Source organism: Chlorocebus sabaeus, chromosome X (genome assembly GCF_047675955.1).
Source record: "Chlorocebus sabaeus isolate Y175 chromosome X, mChlSab1.0.hap1, whole genome shotgun sequence".
Lineage (NCBI taxonomy): Eukaryota > Metazoa > Chordata > Mammalia > Primates > Cercopithecidae > Chlorocebus > Chlorocebus sabaeus.
Window position 1 is genome coordinate 103,876,083 of NC_132933.1, and position 25,978 is coordinate 103,902,060.

At 50.6% G+C, this 25,978-nt stretch overlaps 1 protein-coding gene across 7 annotated transcripts; it reads right to left on the reverse strand.

Annotated features, from left to right (window-relative positions):
* Positions 1-1,395: 1,395 nt before the first annotated feature.
* HDAC6 (histone deacetylase 6) lies at positions 1,396-25,203 on the reverse strand. 7 transcript variants are annotated; one of them, XM_007991624.3, is made up of 29 exons: positions 24,714-24,828; positions 23,961-24,083; positions 23,747-23,875; positions 23,527-23,615; positions 20,942-21,026; positions 20,792-20,832; positions 19,973-20,069; positions 19,731-19,828; positions 17,984-18,088; positions 17,795-17,863; positions 11,531-11,657; positions 11,356-11,421; positions 11,202-11,261; positions 11,044-11,133; positions 10,598-10,704; positions 10,441-10,508; positions 10,033-10,201; positions 9,816-9,944; positions 9,452-9,620; positions 8,621-8,754; positions 7,973-8,041; positions 7,669-7,861; positions 6,113-6,262; positions 3,568-3,742; positions 2,774-3,450; positions 2,581-2,694; positions 2,298-2,444; positions 2,086-2,214; positions 1,396-1,834 (listed from the first exon to the last, which is right to left on the reverse strand). In XM_007991624.3, exons 2-29 carry the CDS (start codon positions 24,051-24,053, stop codon positions 1,766-1,768), a joined length of 3,648 nt encoding a protein of 1,215 aa, XP_007989815.1. In that variant the 5' UTR covers positions 24,054-24,083; positions 24,714-24,828; the 3' UTR covers positions 1,396-1,765. The 7 variants fall into 7 exon arrangements, with proteins under 7 accessions (XP_007989815.1, XP_007989812.1, XP_007989813.1 ...); XM_007991621.3 differs by lacking the exon at positions 24,714-24,828 and adding an exon at positions 24,594-24,703 and having other exon boundaries at positions 1,402-1,834; XM_007991622.3 differs by lacking the exon at positions 24,714-24,828 and adding an exon at positions 24,507-24,670 and having other exon boundaries at positions 1,402-1,834.
* Between the last annotated feature and the right edge of the window lie 775 nt (positions 25,204-25,978).

Genomic DNA, 25,978 nt, shown 5'->3' on the forward strand with positions numbered 1-25,978 from the left:
CCCCGCCCCTGCCCCTACCATTGCCCCGGGGGAGCACGGGGTCGTGCCCCCAGGTGGCTTGCGCACAGGTACGTGGGTGCCACAGCGGCCTCTAGGGGTGCGCGGACGGCGGCCAAACCTCCCTGTGTGTCCTCTACAGCGCCTCTCCCTTGCTTTCCTATTGGTGGTGTGTGTGTGTGGGAGAGTTGGGGGTCAGATTTTGACCAGGATGGCCTGACTTTGGGAACCGTTTTGTGGGAAGCTCTTTGAGGCCACAGAGCCCATGCTGCCTCAGCTCCGTTTTTTGGTAGCTCTGGAGAAAAGTGGAGAGTGACAGAGGAGAGGTCATTCTGCCAGGGAAGAAAGCCCCTGATCAGAGGCGGCTGACTGTCAAGCTACACATTTCCCAGGCTCCCTTGCAGCTATGGCAACCACATGCACAGTCCTGATCAATGAGAGGGCAGCAGAGGTGGGGCATCCAGAGGGCTCTTAAAACAGGGCAGCCCCTGGCCCGGGAGCGGTGGCTCACACCTGTAATCCCAGCACTTTGGGAGGCCGAGGTGGGTGGATCATGAGGTCAGGAGTTCGAGACCAGCCTGCCCAACATGGCGAAACCCCATCTCTACTAAAAATAGAAAAATTAGCCAGGTGTGGTGGCGGGCGCCTGTAACCCCAGCTACTCAGGAGGCTGAGGAAGGAGAATCACTTGAACCTGGGAGGCAGAGGCTGCAGTGAACCAAGATCGTGCCACTGTACTCCAGCCTGGGCGACAAGAACAAGACTCCATCTCAAAAACCAAAACAAAACAAAAACGGGGCAGCCCCAGCCCTTCCCCATCCTTCCTCTTCTTGACTCAGTAAGGCTGTGGTGGTCAGCTCGGGATCATAAGGTGGCCATGAAGACAAGTCCTGGAAACCTCAGCTCCTACTCCCTTGAGCTGCCAAAGCAATTCTCACCACGTGGGAGAAATTCAACTCTCAGACTGTCCTCCAATTTCCCACCTCCAGTCAACGGCAGGCACCCCTTCTGCCAAGAAGCTACCATGACCACCACATTCAAGTTAAACCTGGACCTCCCGCCATCCCGTCAGGCCAATGAGACAAATGGGGAAACAGGCCTGGTGAGGATACTTCCTGCTAGTTTTCTTGCCTTCTCAGCCTAGGGTGTGGGTGTGGCTGGGACTGGCTGTGAGGCCCCTATTTCTAAGGCAAGCACCCATTTTCTCATGGATTCTACCATTTCATCTCCCATGGAGCCAGTCAAAATGGCTGCTCTATTTTCAGTTAGTTTTTTGGGGGCAATGGATGGGTAGGGGATTGACCTGACAGAGACCCACTCCCTCTTTCCTTCATTACTCATTGGCTCTGCTGGCCAGGGATGTGGGGTTCTCCACCTGCTCAAAGTCAAAAGGCTTTCTCCAGGTTTTTTAACAGCTTGTACTTTATTATATATGCAACCTTGCCATACCTGCCAGTTAACTCCCCTCCCGCCAATGTTATCCTCGTGATATCAGCTCCCTCTTGGGGCCACTGAGCTGCCCCCCTTTCCTTCTGGGTTGGAGTAGTGGTACCCCTCAAGCAGGCAATGGGCCGGGGGAGATCCACAATTAATCGTCGCAGTTCTCTTAAAAGTATTAACACTTAAATAAGCACTCTTGGGGAGTTGCAAAGGATATTCAGGATGGGATGCAGTGGGAGGCTACCCCTCATCCAAGGTACAGGCTGGAATGAGCTACAGCTGGTCTATCGTGGGCCTCAGAAGGTGAAGAGGGACCGTATTCTGGGGCTTAGTGTGGGTGGGGCATATCCTCCCCAAACTTGTTCTGGTGGGCGATGTTCTTCACATCTAGGAGAGCCTGAGGAGGAGGCAAGAATAGGGCAGGTGAGAGAGAGTGAGGACCCCTCTACCTCGGCTGCAGGGCTGCCCCCACTCCAGCCCTCAACCACTCTGTCTTCTGGACTATCCCACAGCCCCCGCCCCATGCAAAATAATCACATGAGGCAGCCATGCAGAGGGGCCTGTGGTCTCCCTTTACCCAATCACAGAAGGGGTGTGTGTGTGTGCGGGGTGAGTGTGCACGTATTGAAGGGTCTACCCAGGGCCCACCTGGTGGTGGACATAGGCCTGACAGTAGTAACACCAGGTTGACAGGTCGATGTAGCTGAGGACCAGCGGGTGTCCAGAATTTCCATGGTGTTGGAGCATGTGGCCATTGATGTAACGACCACAGTAGACCTGAGGTTGGGGGTGTGTCAGGTGGGGGTCAGCACCCCCCTGTAGTTCCAACCTCCGCCCCATCCCCTTCCTCTGCTCCATACCTGATAGCAAGAGAGACACACCCAATTCTCTTGGATTGTTCCACAGTCCCCACAAGGTTGGGTCACGTCTAGGCCTGCTGCAGGTATGGGGCATACTGCCACCAAATGGGGACACCAGGGCAGTGGTGTCACAGCATAAAATATGGCCTGGAGTGGGTGGGTGAAACTGAGTAAGCTGAAGACCCCATCTCCCCATTATATGTTTATTTATCACATGCTCCTACCTGGAGACACAAATTGGCAAGAGAAGGAAGCCACAGTCCCAGCCTCTCCCTGAGCTCACCTGATCAGTGAGGCCCCTAGATCCCTGCATCAGCATCGAATCAGCCATGTCCTGACCTCCAGCTGCCTCTCCTAGTAGGTTCTCCTCTCCTGGGGCCTGAGATTCTGAGGCCCCCTGGACACGCAGAAGAGATGTATCAGAGAAGCCTGATTCTTGCCCCTTCTTGCCCCTACCTGGGTGTGGTGGGCCTTACCTGAGATTTGCTGCCTAGCTCCAAGGTCCTGAGACTCTCAATCAGTGTACTGGGAGATATCTGGGGTGTAGTTCCCTGCACAGGTGAGGTTGGGGGGGTCTGGTGGTCTGTGCTTGAGGCTAGAGGAGTTTGGATCAGCTCGGTGCCCCCTGGAGCCTTCTCTGACGTAGTCTGGTCCAGTGTGGCTCCCTCCATGGCTGCCTCCGAGGTGGTCTGGGCCAGTGTAGCTCCTCCTACAGCCTCCTCTGAGGTAGTCTGGCCCTGCGTGGCTCCCCCAACAGCATCCTCTGAGGTGGTCTGGTCCAGAGTGGCTCCTCCCACAGTCTTCTCTGAGGTGGTCTGGTCCGGAGTGGCTCCCCCGACAGCCTCCTCTGAGGTGGTCTGGCCCAGCATGGCTCCCCCAACGGCTGCCTCAGAGATGGTCTGGGCCAGTGTGGCTCCCCCTGTGGCTGCCTCTGAGGACTGGTCCTGAGTGAGGGCCACCACAGCTGTCTCTGACTTAGTCTGGCCTGGAGTGGACTCTTCCCCAGATGATGCCGAGGTGATCTTTCCCATGCCTGCTTCCAGAACCTTCTTTTCTCGTGTGGTCATCCGCTCAGCTAACCTAGGTTTGGCTGGTTGGGGTGCCTTCTTGGTGACCAACTTAGAACTGGAGGGTCCCTCTCTGTCTTCTACCTCTGGAACCAGGGAGGGAGATCCTTGAGTGTGGGTACTGTCCTCCTTCCTGCCTCTAATCCCTGCCCCCCAGCCCCCTCCTTCCCTGAGTTCCCTCCATCGCCCCCAAATCCACTCACTCATGACCCGTAAGCTGCGCCAGTATCTGCGATGGACTTGGATGGTCTCAGTGATTGAGGCCAGGGCCCCTGATAGAGGGGGCCGTGGCAGGGTCAGCAGGGGTGGCGGGTCTCCAAGGAGGGAGCGAGTGCAGGCAGCCATGGACTCTGAGATGGATGTCAGGTTATAGCCACCCTTTGTTAAGGAAAAGGGGAGGGAAAAGTATGGTGGGGGTTCATTGGGGAATTTGGAGGGCAACATGTCCTGCCTCCCCAATCCTCCCTACTGAGCCCTGCAAGTCTGGAGAGGGAGGCAGAGTACTGGGAACAAGTGAACAGAACCCACACCTGTAAGATGGGCAGCACCCATTGTGTAAGGTGGTTGTTGTGGGGAGTAAATTGTGATGTAAAGTGCAAGATAACGATACTGATAAAAGCATTAGTAACAGCTGACATTTATTGTTTGCTGTGTGCCAGACCTGATTTTAAGTACTTCATGCATATTAACTCAATCCTCACAACCACAGGTGCTCAATCTATACAGGAACTTGCCTTCATGCCATACAGAAATCCGTCTTCACACTGTCCAGGAACCCCTGGCCTCACATCATACAGTAACCACTGACCTGACCTGCACAAGACGACTGCTGTGAATCCATACAAAAGACCCTGCCCTGACCTAGTACAGGAACAACTGGACTCCCTCTCCACATGGACTCCTGTATTGACTTTTTTTTACATTCCACAGGAATCCCAGTCGCTATTCTTTTTACAGATAAAGAAACTGAGGATCAGAGTGGTTAGATGACTTGTCCGAGGTCATAACAGCTGAAGAGGCAGCACTGGGGTTTGAACTTGGGCTCTCTGATGGAGTCATCTGTGTTCTTAACTCCCACCGTGTCCTGTCACAAGCAGTACTGGGCACACAGTAAGTGGGACTTTTTGCAAGCCAATTAATTTCTCTGTGACTTATTTTCCTCATCTGTAAAGTGGTGAAAATAACAGCACAGGCCAGGCATGGTGGCTCACCCCTATAATCCCAGCACTTTGGGAGGCCGAGGCGGGCAGATTACCTGAGGCTAGGAGTTTGAGACCAGCCTGGCCAACATGGTGAAACCCCATCTCTACTAAAAATACAAAAATTAGCCAGGCATGGTGGCATGTGCCTGTAGTCCCAGCTAGTCGGGAGGCTGAGGCATGAGAATTGCTTGAGCCCAGGAGATGGAGGCTGCAGTGAGCCGAGATTGCGCCATTGCACTCCAGCCTGGGTGACAGAGCAAGACTTTGTCTCAAAAGGAAAAAAAAAAGAGGCAGGTACGGTTGCTCATGCCTGTAATCCCAACACTTTGGGAGGCTGACGCGGGTGGATCACAAGGTCAGGGGTTCAAGACCAGCCTGGCCAACATGGTGAAACCCCATCTCTACTAAAAATACAAAAAAATTAGCTGGGTGTGGTGGCAGGCGCCTGTAATCCCAGCTACTTGGGAGGCTGAGGCAGAGAACTGCTTGAACCCAGTGAGCCGAGATTGCGCTACTGCACTCTAGCCTGGGCAACAGAGCAAGACGTTTCAAAAAAAAAAAAAAAAAAAAACAAAAAAAAAGAAAAGAAAAGAGAATAAGAGCACAGAAGGTTGCTGAGCCGATTAATATCTGAACAATGCATAACAGTAACCAGGGGCCAGGCGCGGTGCCTCACGCCTGTAATTCCAGCACTCTGGGAGGCTGAGGTGGGTGGATTTCTTGAGGCCAGGAGCTCAAGACCAGCCTGGCCGACATGGTGAAACCCCATCTCTACTAAAACTACAAAAATTAGCTGAGCGTGGTGGCTGGTGCCTGTAATCCCAGTGATTCAGGAGGCTGAGGTAGGAGGATCACTTGAACCCAGGAGGTGGAGGCTGCAGTGAGCTGAGATCGTGCCATTGCAGTCCAGCCTGGGTGACAGAGTGAGACTCTGCCTCAAAAAAAAAAAAAAAAAGAAAAACACACAAAAAAACAAAAAACCAGATCCAACAGATTCAGCATTTACCATATGCCAGATATTCCTCCATGATTAGCCTGCCTCATAAAAATGAGGAAACTGAGGCACAGGGCATGGGGATACTGAGCCATTTACAAAGGTCAGTGAATTTCCTTTGTCCCAGGAACTTGTTAGAGGCAGTTTAGGTAGAGTAAAAAGTACAAACCCTGGAGCCAGGCTGCATGGGTTCAAGTCCTGGTTCTGCCATCAGTAAATGTGCCATCTCAGGCTAGTCATCACACCTCTTTGTGCCTCAGTTTCCCTGATCTTGAGAGAGGAAAATGAGGTAAGCTGACCCTACCTCATAAGGCTGCCTTGCCAAGTAACTGAATGAATAAGACACATGAAGTGCTCAGAAGAGTGCTCTGCACATAGTGAGCACTCAATTAAGGCTGTTAATGTTGCTGTTATTCTTATTACTACCCAGTATGTGCCAACAATCCCAGGCAGGGACACTCAAAGGAGATTTCAGGAAACTGTCCTGAGTGATGGTGCCAACATTTCCAAACTACCCTCCCACTGTGGGAAGAGGGACCAAGAGAGAATTACCTCTAGAATAAGGATAATGCGGCCACTGGCAAGGCCCATCAGCAGGTGGGTGAGGTGGGCATAACCCTCAGGTGACACCTGGCAGCCCCCCAGCGGGTCCCCCCGTGCAGCATCAAAGCCAGCTGAGACCAGCACCAGTTCTGGGTTAAACTGAGGCAGGGAGAGAAGAGATGTATAAGCATGAGGGTGGGGGCTTTTGGTAGATAGTAAGTGATGGCGACCCAGAGACATGGAGAAAAGGACAAATGAAGACATGGAGATGCCAGTCAGAGAGATGGAGACACAGGATCTGCAGACTGGGAGATGCAGAAGCAGAGACTGAAAATGAAGAGGGGAAGAAAAGAAATACAGACTCAGAAGAAACAGATGCAGACTTAGAGACATGGAGACAGTAGAAAGGGACAGATAGGGACATGAGACATAGTCATGAGACATGAGACAGACTCAGACGTCAAGAGAGTGACATGAAAAACAGAGAGACAGAGACATGTCCTTACACACACACACCCCAGGGTCAAATGTGGGACACACATACACAACATATAGGGTTTTATATACATAGTGCCAAAGAGAGGTGCTTGCACACTTCCATAACAGAAGATGGCAATGCAAGTGCCACACACAGAGAAGATAGTCACACAGAGCCACAAGTACTGCCACACACAGTCCCATATAGACCAGTACTACATATCTGCACTAGTCATGTACACACACACACACACACACACACATAGTTTCTCAAAGAGGACAATAACCTGCAGCCACCCTGCAGAGTCACATACACATGCCATTACCACACAGCCACAATGGCGACATGCACTCTGGTGTGTCCACAAGAGCTGGTTACTTACACATACAGTTGTACACATACAGAAGGCTGTCCTGGCCACCCGTGCACGTGCAGATCCAAAGATGCACATCAGCGCCCAGGGTGACAGAGCGGTGCTCACACCCCCTCCTTCCCTCCCAGAGTCAGCAATACGCAAGCCACTAGCCCCCCAGCTCACACAGAGGGAAGGCAGCTACCTCCCAGTCAGAGACACACACACAAACAGCCAGGGCAGACAGCCAGACAGTGACTGCTGTAACACACAGGCTTTCACATCCAGAGGGTCCCACACAGGCTGTCACAGAGATGGTTGCATTTAGTGACATACAATATCACACCCATCACACAGAGAAAAGGTGAGAAATACCTGCCTGCACAGAGTCGCACACACACATACTCAAGCACTTGTGATGGCACACACACAACACAGATCCAGCCAGGACACGGGCCACTGCTGCATAGTCAGAAGGCCCTCACACACACAGCCAAGACAGTCACTCACATAGTGTCACACAGAGAAGGCAGTCATATACAGTCACCTGTGCACAGGCAAATACACAAAGTGATCACAGTCACCAACTGCCCCGGTAGCCTCATTTATCACCCATGGGCTGTCTCATATCATCAGCCACCTGGCAGTCAGGCACACACATGCTGAGGAGGCAGGTCCAGGCTGCCACCTGCACAGGCATGTCACATACATCCTGCGATCTATCCTGAGCTGTACCTCGTAGGCAATGGGAAGCACCAGGCGATGCCAGGCAGCTAGGTAGTCAGCGTCACCCATGCGGGGCCCGTTCCATGCCACGTTGACGGTGAAGCCTGTGCCAGCAGCCCGGCCGATCTGGCTGCTGGCACCCTCATCCCCCATGGGGAAGAAGGTGCCATGATCATAGCGGTGCAGGGACACATATAGCACACTGCCGGGGAGGGGGTAGGAAGGGGGCCATGGCTGGTTAGGGGCTCCAGTACCCCTGAGGTGCTCACCCACCTCCCTGATCACACTGTGGCCCCTGATTGCAGCCCCTTACCTGGGGTCATCCTCAAACATGTGCTGAGTTCCATTACCATGGTGGACATCCCAATCCACAATCAGGATCCTGGGGAGAAGACAGCACCTCAGTAACCTAGGATACTCACCCCCTGGAAGAGGGCTAGGCCAGACCCCTGGGGTCTGTAGGGGCATTTAGTGCTGAGTGGCAGGACCCTAGTCCTATCAGTTAAGGAGAAAAGTCTGATCCTGGTTCCCGAGGGCTGTTCTGTAGGCCTGAGCAAGTGCTCGGGGCTGGGCCCTGGGCTCTTCTGGGTCATTGCTAGGGAACTGGACCCTAGGCCTTGGGCAGCTAATGCTGGGGACTGGTTCCTGGGTCTTCTGGAGTATGCATCAGGAGCCTGGACCTGGGTTCTGTCGAGGCAGCTGCTATAGGCCAGAAATGCTGAGGTGGGACCCTGAATCCTGTTCTATAAGCACCCAGGTAATATGATCTGGGGGTCCTATCTAAATAGGCACTGAGAGGCTCCATCCTCAGTCCTTCTCTGGGTAAGGGCTGTACCCTTACTTCTTTCTGGGGAAGTCCTGGGAGTTGGACCATGGGGCATGATGAGTAAGCAATGGGCTGGGGAGAGCATCCAGGTCCCCACAAGGATCAGGATTTGGGGGGTTCCCAGGGAGTCCTTACCGCAGGGCACGCCCACTGATAGCCTGGGCATGGCGAGCAGCCACAGCCACGGAGTTGAAAAAGCAAAAACCGCAAGCTGCATCCTGCTCCGCGTGGTGTCCTGGGGGACGCACCACAGCAGCACCATTCAGAACCTAGGAAGCAGCAGGGTGCTAAGATCGGACAGCCTGCCCTCCAGCTCACCCTCACCTTCCTTTCTTCCTTCTTTTTTTTTTTGAGATGGAGTCTCGCTCTGTCGCCCAGGCTGGAGTGCAGTGGTGCTATCTAGGCTCACTGCAAGCTCCGCCTCCCATGTTTACGTCATTCTCCTGCCTCAGTCTCCTGAGTAGCTGGGACTACAGGCGCCCGCCGCCATGCCCGGCTAATTTTTTGTGTGTTTTTTAGTAGAGACAGGGTTTCACCGTGTTACCCAGGATGGTCTCGATCTCCTGACCTCGTGATCCGCCCGCCTCGGCCTCCCAAAGTGCTGGGATTACAGGCATGAGCCACCGTGCCCAACCTTTTTTTTTTTTTTTGACACAGTCTCACTCTGTTGCCCAGGCTAGAGTGCAGTGGCACAATCATGGCTCACTGCAGCCTTAACCTCCTGAGCTCACCTCAGCTTCTCAAAGCACTAGGATTACAGATGTGAGCCACCACACTTGGCCACCCTTCCCTTTCTCCAGTTCCTTCCATTATTACTGCAGCCTCTAGGCCCGCCCCCTCCTGTGCCCCTCCCCATGGCCCCTTTCCTCAGGCCCTGCTTGACTCTCTCAGAGCCTCCAGAAACAGCAGGTGGCCCTCTTTTTCCATTCTCCCCAGGTCCTCCTCTCCCCAGCCCAGAGGACACACCTCTCCCGAGAGCACAGCCTCCACCAGGCGGCAGGCAGCGCCAGTGGCAAGCTGTGCACAGGCGAAGGTACTAGGGCAGATGTAGATGGAGTCAAAGTTGGAACTCTCACGGTGCAGCTCCCGGGTTTTCATTTTCTCTGTGGCCCGAAGATGACCCACGTACTCAGCACTGGAGGCACAGAGAGGTGCACCGGCAGGACAGTGAGGAGGGTCCATCCCCTCCCTGGACCCCACCCGCAAGACAGGAACTTCAGCCCCTCTCAAGTCCTACAGCAGCTCCCTGGGAGGGGAAACCCAAGCTCCAGCCCCTGAGACCTCATCCACAGTCCTGGGAAGCCACCCACCCCAGGTACCGGGGTCTGACCTGTGGCAGGTGAGCAGCTCAGCCTCTGTGGCGGGGCGCGGTGTCAGGGTGAGGCAGCGCCCAGCAAGGCCCAGCTCCTCCAGACGGCACATGATCCGCAAGATGCGCTGTGGTACCTCAGGGTGGTGGCTAGCAGTGGGGAAATGAGAGGTAGGGGCTTAGTGCCTGATGGGGAGGGACCCCCAACACCTACTCATCCAGCCCTCCAAATGCCTACCTGTCCCACAAGTTGCAGTGATTCATCATACTTTGGTCATAGACCAGCCCTGTGCGAGACTGTAGCACTGGCCACGTCAGGATTGGGAGCAAAGGGGGCTCCCAGGGTCCTTCCTCCTCATTCTCCTCTACATTGTCCTCCTCCATGTTGTCCCCCTCCACAGTCTCAGCTACAAGGGGGAGGCCACGTTTGTCCTACCCTCTCACTCTGAATCCCCGTCATACTCTGGAACTCAGGTGACCCAAATAGAAAATGGGGTGGGAGGCCTGAAACCAGGGCCCAGGGAGAGAGAGGGCCTGACCCTCTACCTCCAAGGCAGCCCAGTAAAGTCAGAGAAAGTCTGAAGACAGTCTGCCCCAGGGCTCATCCCACGTCCACCCCACACCAGGCCCACACCCCACTTCCTACTTGATCTCACAAGAACCTCCCAGAAGGGCTCAAGGGCTTCCAGAGCACAGGAGACTGAAGCCTGGGCACTGCAGGGCAGGGCAGGGAGAAAATATGAGGTCAAGGAATGTGGGCAGGCAGTGAGGCTCCCACTTTCCCCTCCTCCACTGGGGCTCACCTCCGGCAGGGGGCACCAGGTGACTCCAGCATGGGGCAAGGGTCTCCCAGAAGGGTGTGGAGCGAAGCACTGACACCTTCAGCCAGGGCGCGGAGGTTGTAGCCACCCTGGGGCAAGGAGTTGTGAAGGGGGATCAGGAAAGGACCAGACATGACCAGGGAATAACAATAATGATGATAATAATAAGAGAGTGCATACCAAATGTCAAGCAACAAGGAACTTAGAAGGGGGCCTCATTGAATTCACTGGACAATGATATGAGGTGATTACCATTATTATGCTCGTTTTACAGAAGGAAAGCGGAGGCACAAAGAAGTGAAGTGACTTATGCAAGGTTGTCCAGCTAGTAAGTGAAATGCTGGGCCAGGAACTCCTGTTGGACTTGAAAGCTTCGTTCTTAAGCCCTCCAGGATCCACAGGCTGAGGGACGAAGGTGAGTCACTCACCTCCAGAGACAGGATCAGCTTGCCTCCTGCCAGACCCATGAGCAGGTGGGTTAGCTGGGCGAACCCTGCCGGAGTGGCGGCCATCTCACCCTGGGGGGACATGGAGGGTCAGTCTGGCTCCGTGCAGCCCATCTGCCGCCCCAGGGAGCCTGCCTTACCTTGGGGTCCCCTTGCAGGGCATCAAATCCAGCAGCCACCAGGACCAGCTGAGGCTGGAACTGAAGGGGGAACAGACTCCATGAGGCTACCTGCCCTCACGGCCTAACCTTCAAGGCCACTCCTCTCCCCCAACACACCCCAGACCCCCAGGACCTCGAGGGCGACTGGCAGCAGGACGTGCAAGAAAGCAGCAATGTAGTCAGCATCCCGCATCCCCACCTGCAGACACAGGAGTGTAGTGGGGGATGTTCAGTCACCTGTCCCGAGCTGCTGACAGAAGGGCGGGGCTGGGCCTTACTTTGGGGAGAAAGGGTGGGTGGATGCTGACCTGGTTCCAAGGCACATTGATGGTATATCCTTGGCCTTGGCCGAAACCTGTGGTGGACCAGTTAGAGGCCTTCAGGTGGGGCCAGAACCTACCCTGCTCATAGCGGTGGATGGAGAAATAGAGGACACTGGGGGCAGAAGAAAAAGAGGTAAGAGAGTTGGAGAAGAGTCAATCCCCATAGACACTCGCAACCCAACAGTTGCCAGTTTCCTCTACCACTCATTTCCCCATTCAACCACTCGTTCATTCTCTCATTCATTAATTTCCCCATTAATTATTTAATCCATGAATCCATTCTTCCATTAATTTATCCTTACATTCAGTCACCAATTTAATTATCTTACCATTTATCCATTCTTATCTTTATTTATCCATTACCTCACTCACTCATTCATTTAGTCTCTCACTAGAACCTCTTCCTCAGCAAATATCACTGCCCCCTCAGTGCCCACCCAATTTCAGGCTCAGCTCTAAGGTCTATCCCAGATCATGGGGGCTCCTGACTCTGTGGGGTATTCTAGATCATGTCTGCCCACTACCTGCCCCATGACAAAGGTAGTAGTAACAGCAGGTCAAACCCTGTGACACTGGAGTCCCAAATGGAGCATGGGGCTCTTAGCTGCGGGGAGCTAGCTAAGGCTGAAAAAAGCCTCAAGCCAGGCTGGGGAGTTGGGTGATTCTCTAGCAGGAAGTAGAGAGACCTGGGGGGAAGGGGTGAGACTTGCTTCTGTGGGTGGAACTGGAGACGGGGTGCTGGCTGGGGCTGCCACAAGGCCAGTGAGAGGGCAATTCCTTCTCCCCAATGCCTTACAGGTCACCTCTACTACTACTTCTATTTTATAGGCAAGAGAGTGAGCACTCAGAGGGATGAGATGGACGGACATGCAAAATAGATACTGAAAAGATGCGATGCACGTGTTTTAACAGAAAGCCCAGCAAGGGGCCATGGGAGGGCTTAATTCTGACTGGGGAAAGCAAAATGAATAATCTATCATCCATCCATCCTTCTATCTGGTCATTTACCCCCTGCCTTGTTCCAGAGAGGATCTAAGGCAGCTTTTTTAGGGAAATGCAAGAAATAGTGGTATGCACTGAATCTAGACAAACTTAAGAGTCACATTTTAATGTGTTGATAATGTAGTTGTGAAATTTAATGCAAGTGATATAAAAAGATTCTTAAAATTGAGGGAAAAGAGCTTGGAATTTGGGAATAAAAACATGCAAAAGCTCTGGTCTTGAGTGGGTGGAGGATGATTGTTTTATTTTTGACATTGATAGATAAATCTTGGTTCTAAACTTTTGGTAAGTTAATCATTAGAGGAAGAGAAACACAGTAGGACATAAAAATTATCATCAGGGGCCGGGTGCGGTAGCTCACACCTGTAATCCCAGCACTTTGGGAGGCCAAAGTGGGCAGATCACTAGAGGCCAGGAGTTGGAGACCAGCATGGCCAACATGGTGAAACCCTATCTCTACTAAAAATACAAAAAATTTGCTGGGTGTGGTGGCATGTGCCTGTAATCCTAGCTACTTGGGAGATGGAGGCAGAATTGCTTGAACCCAGGAGGTGGAGGTTGCAGTGAGCTGAGATTGGGCCACTGCACTCCAGCCTGGGAGACGGGCGACAGAGTGTGACTGTCTCAAAAAAAGAAAAAAAAAAAAAGAAAAGAAAAGAAAAAGAAAAAAAATTCATCGGGGAAGACAGCAATAAAGAAAAGATCTGAAGAAAGCTGACTCTAAAAGAGAGCCATCAAAGTCAACAAACAGCAGAACTAGCACTCAAGGAAGCTAAGTTTAAAAAGAAAACAGAAGGGAAATTCAAAATAAATTCAACCACCTTCAAGTTAAATGGTGGATTGATAGCACGAGTTTACCTCACCCTCCTACCACCCCGGTCAAAATACAGTAAAGAAATTGTAAATAAACAGCAACCCAGAAAGAGAGAGTGGAAGAAAGGATGTCAGAGAATAAGAGACTTCAATGAATTTCTAGAAAGTAGACTTTGAGATTCCAGGAGCCCCAGGGTGCTCTGTCTCATGCTGAGCAGGATAAGGGGGCACCCAAGATAACCTGAGGTTTCTTTTCTGGAGAAATCCAGTACAGATCCAGGTTAATGCACACAAAATCCCTTCTGAAGAGCCCCACTGAATCACCAATGCACCAAAGTTACTTGTTTCTTTTAACTACTTAGTTTTAGATCATCTGCTTTCCTTGTCTTCACAACAGCATTTTAAGGACTGTCCAGTTTGTCTCCCTGCTGCTGGAGTTCAGAGACTGAGAGATGGGGAGCTGGGAGATTCAAGGGTATGGACATGTTCTTTTTGTTTGTTTGTTTACACGTTTGTTTATAAGGAAGAATGCACTGAATATATTCACAATGTTTCACATCTGTGTGTGTAGTCAATAGTGTACCCACAAAAGAACACACAGCTATAGCCTCCTATGCATTTATTCAAACAAAAAGAATGATTAATGATATTAAAGAATTCTTTGAATGACAGACCCTTGGCAGATTGAGAAAATAATTCTTGTTAATTTTCAGGTATTGATACTAAGGTAATGCTTTTCTAAAAAAGTATACTTATGTTTTAGAGATGCATTCTGAAATATTTACAGGAGAAATTATATGGTAGGTATCTGGGATTAGCTTTGAAGGAAAACAGGAAGAGGGCAGTGGGTACAGGTACAGATGAAATGAGATCGGCCAATGAGTTGATAAATGTTGAAGCATTCAATTCCAGAAGCCAGAAATGAACAAAATAAAGAATGTAGTAGGAAAAAAATAATAAAGATAAAACCAGAAAAATTAATGAAGTATTAAAAACCCATCATAATAAAACAGTAGAGATGACCAACAAAGCCCAAAGCTAGACTGGGAAAGGTAAGTAGAACAGACACACCTTTGGCAAGGCTGAGGGAAAAGAGATGTTATTCCAAAGAAGAGGCCTCCTTTGTTCTGACATCTGGCAGGATCCCATCTAATGCCCGGGTACTTGCCCACACTCACTAACGTTGCAACCTGTCAGTGGACATTCCCTGTCCCCATTCTGGGGAAATGCCTTTCAGGAAAACAGATCTACAAACACCGCAGCAGCAGCGTAGTCCTCTGCTCCCTACAATGGGCCTTCATTCTTGGGTATAAATAGCCAAATAAGGATTGCTAGACATTTGAGGGAAACCATCAGCATAAAAGAGAAGGACCAAGAAAAAATAATTCAACCAGCCTCAGAATAAAGAGACATAATTCAGACAACAGAAGAAACTTAAGGCACTTCTTTTTTTTTTTTTTTTAAAGACAGGGTGTCCCTCTATCACCCAGGCTCGAGTGCAGTGGCATGATCTTGGCTCACTGCAACCTCCGCCTCCTGTGTTCAAGCAATTCTCCTGCCTCAGCCTCCCGAGTAGCTGGGATTACAGGTGCGCACCATCACGTCTGGATAATTTTTGTATTTTTAGTAGAGATGGGCTTTCACCATGTTGGCCAGGCTGGTCTTGAACTCCTGGCCTCAAGTGATCCACCCACCTCGGCCTCCCAAAGTGCTGAGATTACAGGCATGAGCCACCACGCCCGGCTGGCAATTCTAATTCATACTCTATAAAAACAAGATCAGGAATGAGAGGGCATAGAAACAGAGAGGAAGAAAGAGCTTTTGGAGTTTAACAGAATATCTAAATACATAATTCAACAGAAGGGCTTGAGGATAAAGTCGACAAAATCTCCCAGGTCACAGCAAAAGAAAAAAGAGACAGAAAACATGAGATAAAAAATAAGAAGCCTGGGCAATATGGTGAGACCCCGTCTCTACAGAAGATTAAAAAATTAGCTGGGTATGCTGGTGTGCACCTGTAGTCCCAGCTACTCAGGAGGCTGAGGCATGAGGATTGCTTGAGCTCGGGAGGTCGAGACTGCAGTCAGTCACATTTGTGCCACTGTACTCCAGCCTGGGCAACAGAGCAAGACCTTGTCTCAAATAAATAAAAAAAAAACTCAAAAAAAGAGAGACATAGAGGATCAACCCAGGAAGTCTAACATCTGACTAACAGAAGTCCTAGAATGAGAACAGAGAAAACAAAGAAGAAATTATCAAAGATCTAATAGAGAATAATTTCCAAGAATTTAAGAAAAGCATGAATCTTCAGATGTAAAATGTCTACCTACTACTGAGCAGAGTGAAAAGGCCAGGGTAAAAGTTTAGAACATCAAGGCTAGGTACAGTGGCTCATGCCTGTAATCCCAGTGCTTTGGGAGGTTGCAGTGGGAGGACACTTGAGGTCAGGAGTTTGAGACCAGTCTGGGCAACATAGTGAGACCCTGTCTCTACAAATAATTTAAAAAATTAGCTGGGTGTGGTGGCACATGCCTGCAGTCCTAGCTACTTGGGAGGCTGAGGCAGGAGGATTGCTTGAGCCCAGGAGTTTGAGGTTACAGTGGGCTATGATCTCGCTACTATACTCCAGCCTGGGTGACAGAGTGATACCCTGTCTAATAAAAAGAAAGAAAAAGAAAGAAAAAAGAACACCAAGATAACCTGGCAGAGCAGAAAGTAGATTACTTGTAAAGGAATGAAAAGCAGACACCTGTCAGGAACACTGAATGCTGGAAAATAGTAAAGCAATGTCTAGAGAACAACCAACCTAAATTGGATTCTTCAGATATAAAATGTCTTGGATAAGTGGATTCCCTGTAGTCAGCTGGGTAGAAGGCTAGATAAAACAACTGCTACAGGTTGAGCATCCCTAATCTAGAAATCTGAAATGCTGTAAAATCCTAAACATTTTTTTTTTTTTTTAGATAGGGTCTCGGTCTATCACCCAGGCTGGAGTGCAGTAGTGTGATCTCAGCTCACTGCAACCTCTGCCTCCTGGGTTCAAGTGATTCTCCTGCCTCAGCCTCCTGAGTAGCTGGAAATACAGGTGTGTGCCACCACGCCTGGCTAATTTTTCTGTGTTTTTGTAGAGACAGGGTTTCACCATATTGGCCAAGCTGATCTTGAATTCTTGACCTCAGGTGATCCACCTGCCTCAGCCTCCCAAAGTACTGGGATTACAGGCATGAGCTATCGCACCTGGCCCTAAAATCCTAAAGTTTTTGAAGGCCAACATGATGCTCAAAGAAAATGCTCACTGGGGTATTTCGGATTTTGGGTTTTCAGATTAGGGATGCTCAACCACTAAATATAATATAAATATTTCAAAATCTGAAAAAATCTGAAATTTGAAATACTTCTGGTTCCAAGCACTTCATATAAGGGATAATCAACCCGTACTTAGTAATGTCCCCTACTCACAAGGACTTGCTCAATCACTTTCTGCAGGAAGGGTAAACTGGTCCCCTCCTGGAGGGAAGTCAGACAGTGTATACCAGACTTTAAAGTATGCTGACTTTTTGGCCCAAGCAATCCACTGTTAGAAATTCATCCTACAGATAGACTCAGAGAAGTGCAGAATTACATATTTACTAGCCTATTCACAGTAGAAGTGCCTGTAATAGCAAAAACTGGGAAGCATCTTAAAAGTCCTGGTGTTAAATAACCAGAGGTACAGTCATAAAATTGAATACTACAAAGAACAAGATACTTTAAGGGGTACTAACGTGGAGAAATGTCCCAGATATGCTGTTAAATGAATAAAGCAAGTTGTCGAAGAACATGGGGAGAATTATTCCATTAGGCAGTGTGTTATTAATAATTATAACAATAATAATAAAAATTCAGACATCTGTAGAAAAAAATCTGTAAGGATATAACCTAAACTGTCAACACTTATTTTTGAGGTAATGGAAATTAGAGGAGACTCACTACTTCAGACACTTCTGTATTATTTAATTTCTTTAAACAAATAGTTTGTTATTTATTTATATTTATTTTTTACTATCTACTGAAAAGATAAACAAATTTGAAGCATTATCCTAATCAGAAAAAATAAAGCACTAATTTGAGGTTCACTCCAACTCAAGGGTTAATCAGTGAATAAGATCTTCAAATATTTGTGGGTCAAATCCCATCTCTCCCAGTTCTTCTCTGTGTGACCTCTTAACCTATAAGCCTCAGTCCCCCTATCTGTAAAATGGGGAACCCAACAGTCCCTGCCTCAGAGTGAAATTAGGAGAGACGGCAGACACACAGAAAGTAGCACAGATCCTGATCCCAGGATAGGCCCCATGAATGTGAATGCTTTTTCCTCCCTCTGGACCCCTTCTGGCTGGGCCTGTAAGGGTGGGAGGTGGCTGGGAGTCTAGCACCTAGGTGGGAGTTGGGGTATACCTGGGGTCCTGGTCGAAGGTGAACTGTGTTCCTTGACCGTGGTGCACATCCCAATCTACGATAAGGACCCTAGGAGCAGGAGAGAGAGGGGACTCTGTGCAAGGGGATCAAGGTGAATCTGGGGGAAGAGCCCAGACCAGGACACCCCACCCCATGCCACCCCCATCACATCTGCCCTCTGCTGCTGACCTCCGGATGCGGTGTTTCTGTTGAGCATAGCGGGCTGCCACAGCCACGTGGTTGAACATGCAATAGCCATCCATAAGACTGTGCTGGGCGTGATGTCCAGGAGGCCTGGGCAAGACAAGAAAGTAACAGCCTGGAATGTGTGAGGGGTCCTCCTCTTTAGAGACAGACTATCCCCCGCTCTCTAATCCTGGACCACCAATTCCTTTAATGCTGATGCCTAAAAATCTGCCGGGAACTGAGTCATGGAGCCCCTCAAACTCTCACCCCCTGCCAATCTACCCCTCTGTTTCCAAAGGAGATTTGAAAATGTTCATTAAAATGATAAAGGCCGGGCATGATGGCTCACGCCTGTAATCCCAGCACTTTGGGAGGCCAAGGCGGGTGGATCACGAGGTCAAGAGATCGAGACCATCCTGGCCAACATGGTGAAACCCTGTCTCTACTAAAAATACAAACAACTAGCCAGATGTGGTGGCGGGCGCCTGTAGTCCCAGCTACTCGGGAGGTTGAGGCAGGAGAATCACTTGAACCCTGGAGGTAGAGGATGCAGTGAGCCAAGATTGCGCCACTGCACTCCAGCCTGGTGACAGAGCAAGACTCCGTCTCAAAAAAATAAATAATACATAAAAATAAAAATAAAATGATCAATGCATACATTCTCAAACCCAGTCACTCTGTTGCAGGAACTTAGCCCACAACCTATATTTTAAAAAGGGTGAAGTAACATTTTTATGTTATGTTAGTATAAAATAACATTTTATTTTTATAAAGGTACTAGTATATTTGCTGTAGCTTTTTTTTTTTTTTTTTTTTGAGATGGAGTCTCGCTCTGTCGCCCAGGCTGGAGTGCAGTGGCCAGATCTCAGCTCACTGCAAGCTCCGCCTCCCAGGTTTATGCCATTCTCTTGCCTCAGCCTCCCGAGTAGCTGGGACTACAGGCGCCCGCCACCTCGCCCGGCTAGTTTTTTGTATTTTTTTAGTAGAGACGGGGTTTCACTGTGTTAGCCAGGATGGTCTCGATCTCCTGACCTCGTGATTCAGCCATCTCGGCCTACCAAAGTGCTGGGATTACAGGCTTGAGTCACCGCGCCCGGCCTGCTGTAGCATTTTTTTTTGAAACAGCAAATGACTGAGGAGAACCAAAATGCCCATTAGTCGGGAGCTGATTAACAAAGAGTACATTTACACAATGGTGTTCTACCGGGCTCCAAGATACATGCTGTCAGAGAAAGGTTTCCAAGATGTGTAAGTGAAAAGATGGTACGAAGGGAGTATGTTGTGTTACTACCATTTGTGGTTAAAAACAGGGGAGGGAGGAGAAACCTTTTGCATTTCATCAATTCTGGGATGCCAACGATGATAAGATGTACCGTGATTTTACACGCCAAAAACAAAGCAGAAAATACTGCCAATGGAATTCTGAGATGTCACTGTTTGTAAGATGCATCCGGATTTCAAGATGTTACAGATATGAAAAAATGTACACCTTAGAATCAATGAAATATGGTATTTATTTCTTGAATAAGACTTTGTGGGAGGACACATGAGTCAGTGGCTCCAATGACTACCTCCCATGAGAGGAGGCAGGTGTCTGGGTGACAAGGATGGGAGACAGATTTTTAATTATATTCTCTTTTGTACCTTTGGATTCTTGAATCACATGAATATATTACCCATATCAATACATTTTACACTTGAAGGAAGGACTTTAAAACAATGTAAAAAGTCAAATGCTAGAGAGTCCTACCTAATGATGGCCATGCCATTCCGGATTTCAGCCCCCAGGACCGCATCCACCAGCCTGAGGACAGAGCCTGAGGCCAGGCAGGCACAGGAGTATGAGTTCTGGAGAGACAGTGGGGAGCCAGAGAGGGAGTGAGGGAGAGAACAGCCCTATCCACTCAGCTGCTTGCCCCAGGGTGGGGTGGGCATAGGGATAGGGACCCCAAGATTGCCACCATTCCCTGCCCCCACAGTTCTCATCCATACCGGATGCAGATAAACTGAGTCGTAAGTGTCTGCTAGGACGCGGAGTTCTCCCTCATTCATGTACTGAGTTGTTTCCATCAGATCAATATATTCTAGGCTAGACACAGATGGGTGATGAGATTCAGGGCCCTGTCTCTTCCCCACCTGAGCCATCCACACACCAAACCCCTGGTCAAATTAGGGCTCGGCTCCCCCAACTGTCAACCTGAAGGAATAGCCGGGATTTAAGACACATTCTGTTTCTTCCCTAGCCCGCCTCAGTTCCAGTAATATTCTCTGCTCCCCTGCTCTAGCCATACCAAATCCTACTTTCAGGCCTTTGGCCACACTTGTCTAGCTGTCTGTTCTTCCCTTCCCTCAGTCACCCTCTTCATCTGACTCACTCTTTTTCTCCTCTTAAAGCTCAGCTCAAATACCCACTCTGCCAAGCTAGCTTTCCTCGAGCCACACAGCACCAGGCCTCTAAATCTGGGTTCCTGCAGCCCCTGGGGAAACTCTGTCCACACATCCACCATCACTCTGTCCACACATCCACACATCCACCATCTGTTCAATCAGATCATGGTAACAGTAATAGCTCATGATGGACTGATGATACATCAGGCCCTGTTCTAAGCACCTGACACACATCGAACTCTCCTGAGGAACTTAAGTTTACTGGTTCCCTTGTTACAGGCGATGACATAGATTCAGAGAGGCTCAGTGACTTGCCCAAGGCTGGCCACAGAGACCATGACATTCCTTCCCAAAGCGTTTAGCTTGCCCTGGTTTGTCCAGGGCAGGCTCCTCCCCATCCCTACAAGGCTCCCAAGCCTTCACCTGTGAACCAACATCAGCTCTTCCTTTTCAGCAAACCGGGCCTGGGGAGAGATGAGGAATAAAGGCGGGATAAAGGGTTAAGGCATGGGCTGAGCCCAGGTCAGGTCAGCTCCCTGCCCTTTACCCAGAGTGTTGGCTTGGGGGCCTTACCTGAAAGGACACACAGCGATCTAGGAGGCCCTCCTGGATCAGTTGCTCTTTGATGGCATGGAGCCGCTCAGGGCCTTCCGGGAAGCTGGGGAGACGGAGACACAGTCACAGATGCATGGGGACACTGGGGAGCTCCACATCTGCTCTCTCCACATCTCCCCATCCACCCTTCCACAGCTGCTTACCCCAAAACTGTGGTGTGAGGCCGGGCGCGGTGGCTCAAGCCTGTAATCCCAGCACTTTGGGAGGCCGAGACGGGCAGATCACGAGGTCAGGAGATCGAGACCATCCTGGCTAACACAGTGAAACCCCATCTCTACTAAAAAATACAAAAAACTAGCCTGGCGAGGTGGCAGGCGCCTGTAGTCCCAGCTACTCGGGAGGCTGAGGCAGGAGGATGGCGTAAACCCGGGAGGCGGAGCTTGCAGTGAGCCGAGATCCGGCCACTGCACTCCAGCCTGGGCGACAGAGTGAGACTGTCTCAAAAAAAAAAAAAAAAAAACTGTGGTGTCAGTCCTGCCTTCCATCAGCTCTGGAGTGTGACCCTCTCCTCACCACTGCCACTGCTACTACCATACCCTCCCACCTGGGCTGTGGTGGCATCTCCTCGGCCTCCCTGCTTCGACCCTCGCCACCTCAACAGTCCTTTCTGTGCATGAAAGCCAGACACTGGTTAAAACCCTAATCAGTTCATGTCCCTTTGAGGCTCCCATCCTATTCTGAGTAAAAGCCAAAGTACTTCCCATGCCCAGAAGGCCCAAAACTGTCTGTTCTCCATCACCTCTCTGACCCCATCTCCTACCCCTCTTTCTTTCCTTTGCTTCGCTTCACCTACACTGGTCCCTTCCCTGGTTCTCAGTTGAACCAAATACTCTTCAGCCAGCCCTAGAACTTTACTCTAGCTGCCCCCCCCCGCCCTGCCTAGAATACTCTTCCTCCAACTGTCTCCATGACTTACTCCCTCACCTCTTCAGATCCCTGCTCGAATGTCAGTGAGGCCTGCCCTGACCAGTGTATTGAAAATTGAAGTCTCCTCCACTGTACTTTCTCCTACTATCCTCCCTTTACTGCTTCTCCATAACACTGCCCTTTTCTACCACAGTGTATCATTTACTTTTCGTTTATTTATTGTCTGTCTTCCCCCTTTCCCTGAAGGCACGGGCTTTTGTTTGTTTTGTTTACTACTGCATTCCTAGCTCCTCAATAGATGGTAAATAGGTATTCCATAAAAGAAGTCTTTTCCCATAGTAAGTTACTCTTAGGTTGGGATAAGGGATATAGATATTAATTGGTAAACACACAAGTATGACAATTAGCAAACAATGTCATGGGCTAGGAAAATAAGATCAGGTACTGGGGTAGGGTTTGGTCAGGCAAAACCTTCTCTGAGAAAGTCTCATTGGGATGTGAAAGGTAGCTGGAAGAGAAGGTCGAAAAGAATCTCTGGGAAAGGGGTTGGTCAGGGTACAGACCAGAGGTAAGAGGGTGCCTGGCATGTTGGAAGAACAAGGGGACTAGTGTGGGTGAGGAGGATTGGCTGATGAGGTCACAAAGTGATGTGGAGCCAGATCATGTGGAACCTTCGAGGCCAGGATGAAGAATTTGGACTTTACCTTGAGGGCAACAGTTTGCCCTTAAAGCATTTTTTTTTTTTTTTTTTGAGACAGAGTTTTGCTCTTGTTGCCCAGGCTGGGGTACAATGGCACAATCTCGGCTCACTGCAACCTCCACCTCCCAGGTTCAAGTGATTCTCCTGCCTCAGCCTCCCAAGTAGCTAGGATTACAGGTGCGTGCCACCACGCCCGGCTAATTTTTGTATTTTTAGTAGAGACAGTGTTTCACTGCGTTGGTCAGACCGGTCTCAAACTTCTGACCTCAAGTGATCCACCTGCCTTGGTCCCCCAAAGTGCTGGGATTATAGGTGTGAGCCACTGTGCCCGGCCTCCTTAAAGTATTTTAACAAAGACATCATCTCATACATATTTTTTTAGGTTGCTGCATGAACAGACAATAGAGGTGAGGCTGGAAGCAGGGGACCATGGAGGAGGCTTCTGCAAGTCTAGGTGAGTGATGATGATGGTGGCAGTGGAGGTGGTGAGGAGAGGTCAGAACATATAGTCAAAAAGATTTGCTGATTCTTTTTGAAAAGTAAAGCAAATGGGAGGTTTCATCCTTCTGTTTCAGTACAAACGTCTCTTCCTCTATAAAGCCTTCTGGGAAGCCTGGATACTAGTTTAGGATCCTCTTTTATACACCCTTGAATCCCCTGGTCTTTAGTCTGTTTTCATTAAACACATCATACTGCTGTTGGCTGTTTAATGATCTGCCCTCCTACTCATCAATCCACTCCTAGAGAAGGGACCCTGTCTATTGTTTGGTACATTTGTATCACCAACTCTTGGCACACAATAGGCAATAAATGTTTGTTAGCTACACAGAAGAACCCTTTCAAGTGTGAGCCCTACCTCTCCAAATCATCTGCTTCCAGTATCCAGGCTGGGGTAAGAAAGGATTTATTCTTGCTAATGGGCTCTAAATGTGTGTATTTTTGTGTTTTGGAGACAGCCTGGAGGACCCAGCCTCACCTGTCATCCCAGAGGCAATGGAATTCATTTAACTGCTCATCCAACACCAAGCCAGTGCCAGCCAGTGCTTCAGCCTCAAGGTTCAGATCCTGCAGAGGAAAAAAAAAAAAAGGACATACAGATCCATTTCAGGCCCTGAGTCAGAGGGAACTGTCCAGGGTTGGGAACCTTTGGGTTTGGATTGTCATACGAGTCTAAACTGCAGCCAGGCCCTGCTCACCATCCCTTGCAGTCCCGCGATTAGGTCTTCTTCCATTGCTTGGCCCAGCTTCTTCATTTTGCCTTTCTTCTTTACCTCCGCTAGATTGGGGATGGAGCGGGGAACGGCTCCCTTTTTAATGTTTCGCTTCTGTGAATCAGAGAGAAGGGTCAGAGTCCAGGGCATGACCAACTTGCTCCCTCTCCCCCTCATGAGGGCGGGTCTAGGGCCTCACCGAAGTGACACTGGAGTCCTGAGGGGGAGATTGGGGGTTCTGCCTACTTCTTCGCTGCCTGGTTGTGGTAGAATCCTGGCCGGTTGAGGTCATAGTTGAGGAGGCTTGACCCCTGCCGCGGTTCTGGAGAGGTGGGAGCGTGGGTATGTGAGGGGGCTAGTGTGCCCTGAGGACCCCACCTCTCTGCCCTTTTCCAGGCTCCGCCCCCTCTATTAGATTCCATTCCTTACTCGATCTGATTCTCCACAGCCTTCCAAACTCCGCCTCTCTCAGGCCTTCTCCCTCCACTCAGGTGGCCATTCTACCTGGCCCCGCCCGGTCCGCTAGACTCCACCCCTTTTACAGGATTCTCTTTCCCTAGTCTTGCCCTTTCACTGAGCAATGAGCCCCCTGGCTCACTCAGTCCGTTTTAGGGCCTGCCCTTTCCAACCAATCACCGCCCCTTCCACTCTCCCAAACCCCATTCCCAGACCCTCTAAGCCCGGCCCAGACCCCATTCCTTCACGAATCTGCCCTTTCGGCCTACCTCCCGGGATAATCACCCACCCTCTCACTCAGCCGGCCCCGGCCCCGGCCCCGGCTCCACCCTTAACGATTCACTTAACTCCACCCCTCATCGGGCCGGACCGGTACCTTCCACTCCGCCAGATCCCGCCCCTAGCGTTTCAACCAGCCCCGCTCCTCAGGGGACTGCCCCGTTCCTTCAACCAGCTCCACCCCCTGCCCAGACCCGACCGCTAACGTTTCGCTAACCCCCTTCAGCCAGTCCCTAGCCGCCTTCGGTCGGCCTCCGCCCCCTTCCCGCCTCCGCCGTCGACGCGCTGTACTCGCCGCTCCACTCACTGGACGCAGCCCCTTTCTCAAACTCCGCCCTTGGCTCGCTCCGCCAAGTTTCTGGCGACCCGTGGGGACGCGAGCGCCCTGGCCTTTCTTTTCCATTGGGCCTGGTCTCTCGACTGCCCGCCCAGATCCCGCCTCCAGAGGGGAGCGTGCCTCAAGGCCGCGCCCCTCGCGCGAGCCACACCTCTCGCGAGCTCACAGGCGGCGGGGAAGCGCGCCAGCGTGCTACGCCAGCTGTGCTGAGCCACACCTCTCGCGAGCTCACAGGCTTCGGGGCGGTGCGTCGGCGTGCTACGCCAGCTGTGCTGCGCTTGCGTAAAACGCAGGCGCCGGCAGTTCCCAAGGGGGCTGAGGCGCGAGCTTTCCCGTGCCTCGGCTACCGTTGCTGTCGTCCTGGATGCCATAGCCGCCGCCCCTCCGTCCCTGTTCAGTCACTTAAGAGCTCTTCGGGCCTGCGGTGTCGCGAAAGGAAGCAAGGAAGCGAGGGAATTAGGAAGGGGCGTCTTCCCTTTTCCCCGCGACTTCCCGCGCGACACGCCGTGATGACGTAGAGCGGGCGGGCTGGTTGTGGCTGGGCCGAGAGCGAGGTTGCCACTGGATTTTGGCTGGCGGCGGCCAAAATAGGCGTGGTGACGATGCTAAATGTTGTGAGGATTTTCCAAGTTAATATTCACTACGGTGGTACACAGGAAGCACTCGCCGAATGTTAGTTATTAATATTCTGCCGCAATATTCTGGGTGGAAGGAGTCTTAGTGGGGGCAGGGAATGGTAATGATAGCAAGTATTATGTGACAGGCATCGTTGTAAACCACAATTCTATGAGGGAGTTCCCATTATTAAGACTGCATTGCAGATAAGGAAACTGAGGTTACGGGACTTAACCATGTGACCTTGGGCAAGTTACTGAACAGCTCTGTGCTCCGTTTCCTCATCTGGAAAGTTGTGATAATAATAGTGCCCAGGGCCAGAATGGACTTGAGGAGGGGAGTTCTCATGGGCAGCAGCTCTCCCTATCTGCCCCCTCCAACGGGTAACCACTGCTCCCAAGCAGTAATAGAAAGTGTGTGTGAGTCTGGGGAGCTGTCCCTGGGCACCCTGTCTCCCCCGCAACTCCCACTCCGTGTCTGAATGTCAGCTCTGCAGGAGGCCGGTTTGTCCTCTAATCTCCCTCTCTCAT